Raw genomic sequence first — 2174 nt, 5'->3', positions numbered from 1 at the left:
ATTTGGTTTTATTTGTATTATTGTTTTCTTTTGGTTTATATCAACATTGTTGATGTCTGTCAATAAATGCAATTGGCGCAGGCTATCGATGTGACAAGTAGGCTTGAGCGGGGCCTTAGTAGGTCAACAGGCTATCCTTACAAGTAGCCTTTTTAAAGGCCTACATGGGCCAGACTCGACCTTACGTTTATTAACACAATGATGATAGGGGGGGAAAAAACGCTAAATGCGGAAGCTGAAATTGGCATGATATATCACTTTGTAAACAGTGTCTTTTTGGCGATGATGCTAACCCTACGCCTCCTTCGAACAGACGAGGCCGGGTTTAAACAGGACTACGTCTCCTTTAAGCAGACTCGGCCTTGTCTTCTACAGGACAACGTCTCCTTCGAATAGACTAAAGTACTTGCTGGCATTGGAAAAACATAAATAATGCGTGCTACTGCCAGGGTATACGATGGGCAGGGGCATCGGCATCAAGCATCTCCCCAGCAGGTTATTGTCTTTGTACAAGGCCGGGAGCTGCAGAGCCTTCCCCGGACCCGCGTCGGAGAAATCACCGTTGGGACCATCTAGCGCTGTTGAAATCTGTCTTTTCAATTTATTCCTTCGGTTCTGGAACCAGATTTTGACCTGCGTTTCCGTCAACTGGAGAGAACTGGCGAGGCAGGCGCGCTCGGCGCTGCTAAGGTACCGCTTCATATCGAAAGTAGATTCCAACTGAAAGATCTGTCTCTTGGAGAAGATTGTGCGAGTTTTTTTCTTGGTTATTAACAGTTGTTTTTTCTTGCCGCTGCTATCACTGTCTCCGGTGTGATGCGTCGAGGAGCAGTCGTCGCCGCTGTCCCCGCTTTCGAAGCATTTGTCGGTGATCTGTAACGAGTCTTCCCGGGTGATAGCGACGGCCTTGGGTCCTCCGGTTGGGCTACAGTCGTTATCCGGCTCTGAGAACAGAAATGGGACAGAAATTGTATTCCGCAATATATATATAGCTTGACGCTGACAGTTTATCAGGCTACAATATTATGCTACACATATAAATGCATTAGGCCCGATGTGTTGAATCAGGCTACAAAAGCGCAGTTTCGTCTGCTACAGTGCAGTGTTTAACATTCATATTATACCATATTAGGCAACAGTTGCCTACCTGCATCGTGTAGCCTTGTGGCGGGGTCTATTCTCCGTTGATGGTCATCGAACCAGAACAGTCCCGTGCTATTCTGTAGCCTGCTACCGGAATGACAGCTGTCAACTGTCTTCCTACCGTTGTTACCGCTCGAGTATGTCTGCAGGTTCAGAATATTGTCTATGGTGAATTTGAGAGACGCGGCAGTCGGCTTGCATGACGCGTCCACTTTGCTCATCATTTTAGAGAAATTGTCTCTTTTCTCCCGCAAGGGATTTTGGAACCAAATGTCCCTGCGCTCTAGAAGTGGAACTTGGAACTCTCTTTCTCTCTTCCTAACGACGTCTTGACGCTCCACGCACCATTTGCTCCATGCGAGGATGATGAGGGGATTGGACTGGGGCTTTCACGGCGCGCCTCTCCCTCTCTCTGCCTCGCCTGTCACTTCCACGGACCGGATGGAACGTTGGTGCGCCATCGTCCATTGGACAAGAGGAGTGCCTGCGAGGGGCCAATTGCATCAAGGGGAGGGGAAGAGAGAGAGGGGAGTAGAATGTTATCGTTTCCCCCTTCTTTTCTTGAGCCTGGCATCTGGTATAAAGGCTACGAAATGAAGAATGGAAATGATTCATTAGAAATAATTTAATTTGAGGTGTTCTGCATTTGAGGAATTAGCCTATTTTATTTTTCCGCAGACATGGCTTTGGGTTGGTGAATATATAATGTCTAGCTATAGACCCTGCAGTTCTGCCTTAGAAGGTAGGCTACCTAATACATCCTTTTTTAGACTTAACACCTGGTGCTGACCGGGTCCAAACCCGCCCGATCAAACCCGACCGGGTCCACCAGAAGGTTTTGTCGTTGGGAGAAGCGGAGGTGGATTACGGGGTTTCAGCGTTTTCCTTTTTTTTTCAATAACTGGTACGCGTTTTAATGAAGTTCACGTTTTAATGAGGCCTTTTCGACGAGCTGTAGTTTTCAAAGTAAAAAAAAAACAAGAGAAACACCAATATAAATATATTATAAATTGTATTTACATGAATGTAGC

General features: G+C 46.5%; 1 protein-coding gene across 1 annotated transcript; it reads right to left on the bottom strand.

Annotated features, from left to right (window-relative positions):
* Positions 1–369: 369 nt before the first annotated feature.
* hmx4 (H6 family homeobox 4) lies at positions 370–1364 on the bottom strand. The gene is made up of 2 exons (XM_064963295.1): positions 1265–1364; positions 370–944 (listed from the first exon to the last, which is right to left on the bottom strand). The coding sequence occupies exons 1-2, from the start codon at positions 1362–1364 to the stop codon at positions 370–372; spliced, it is 675 nt and encodes a 224-aa protein (XP_064819367.1).
* Between the last annotated feature and the right edge of the window lie 810 nt (positions 1365–2174).

Source organism: Oncorhynchus masou, unplaced genomic scaffold (assembly GCF_036934945.1).
Source record: "Oncorhynchus masou masou isolate Uvic2021 unplaced genomic scaffold, UVic_Omas_1.1 unplaced_scaffold_709, whole genome shotgun sequence".
Classification (NCBI taxonomy): domain Eukaryota; kingdom Metazoa; phylum Chordata; class Actinopteri; order Salmoniformes; family Salmonidae; genus Oncorhynchus; species Oncorhynchus masou.
The sequence above is the reverse complement of the archived record's forward strand: the minus strand, read 5'-3'. Positions and strand labels throughout refer to the sequence as shown.

Coding starts and splice junctions, on each gene's coding strand:
- hmx4 (XM_064963295.1), bottom strand. CDS start 1,364: ATGAGCAAAGTGGACGCGTCATGCAAGCCGACTGCCGCGTCTCTCAAA. Junction 945..1,264: donor ATACTCGAGCGGTAACAACG/GTAGGAAGACAG, acceptor TTCTGTTCTCAG/AGCCGGATAACGACTGTAGC.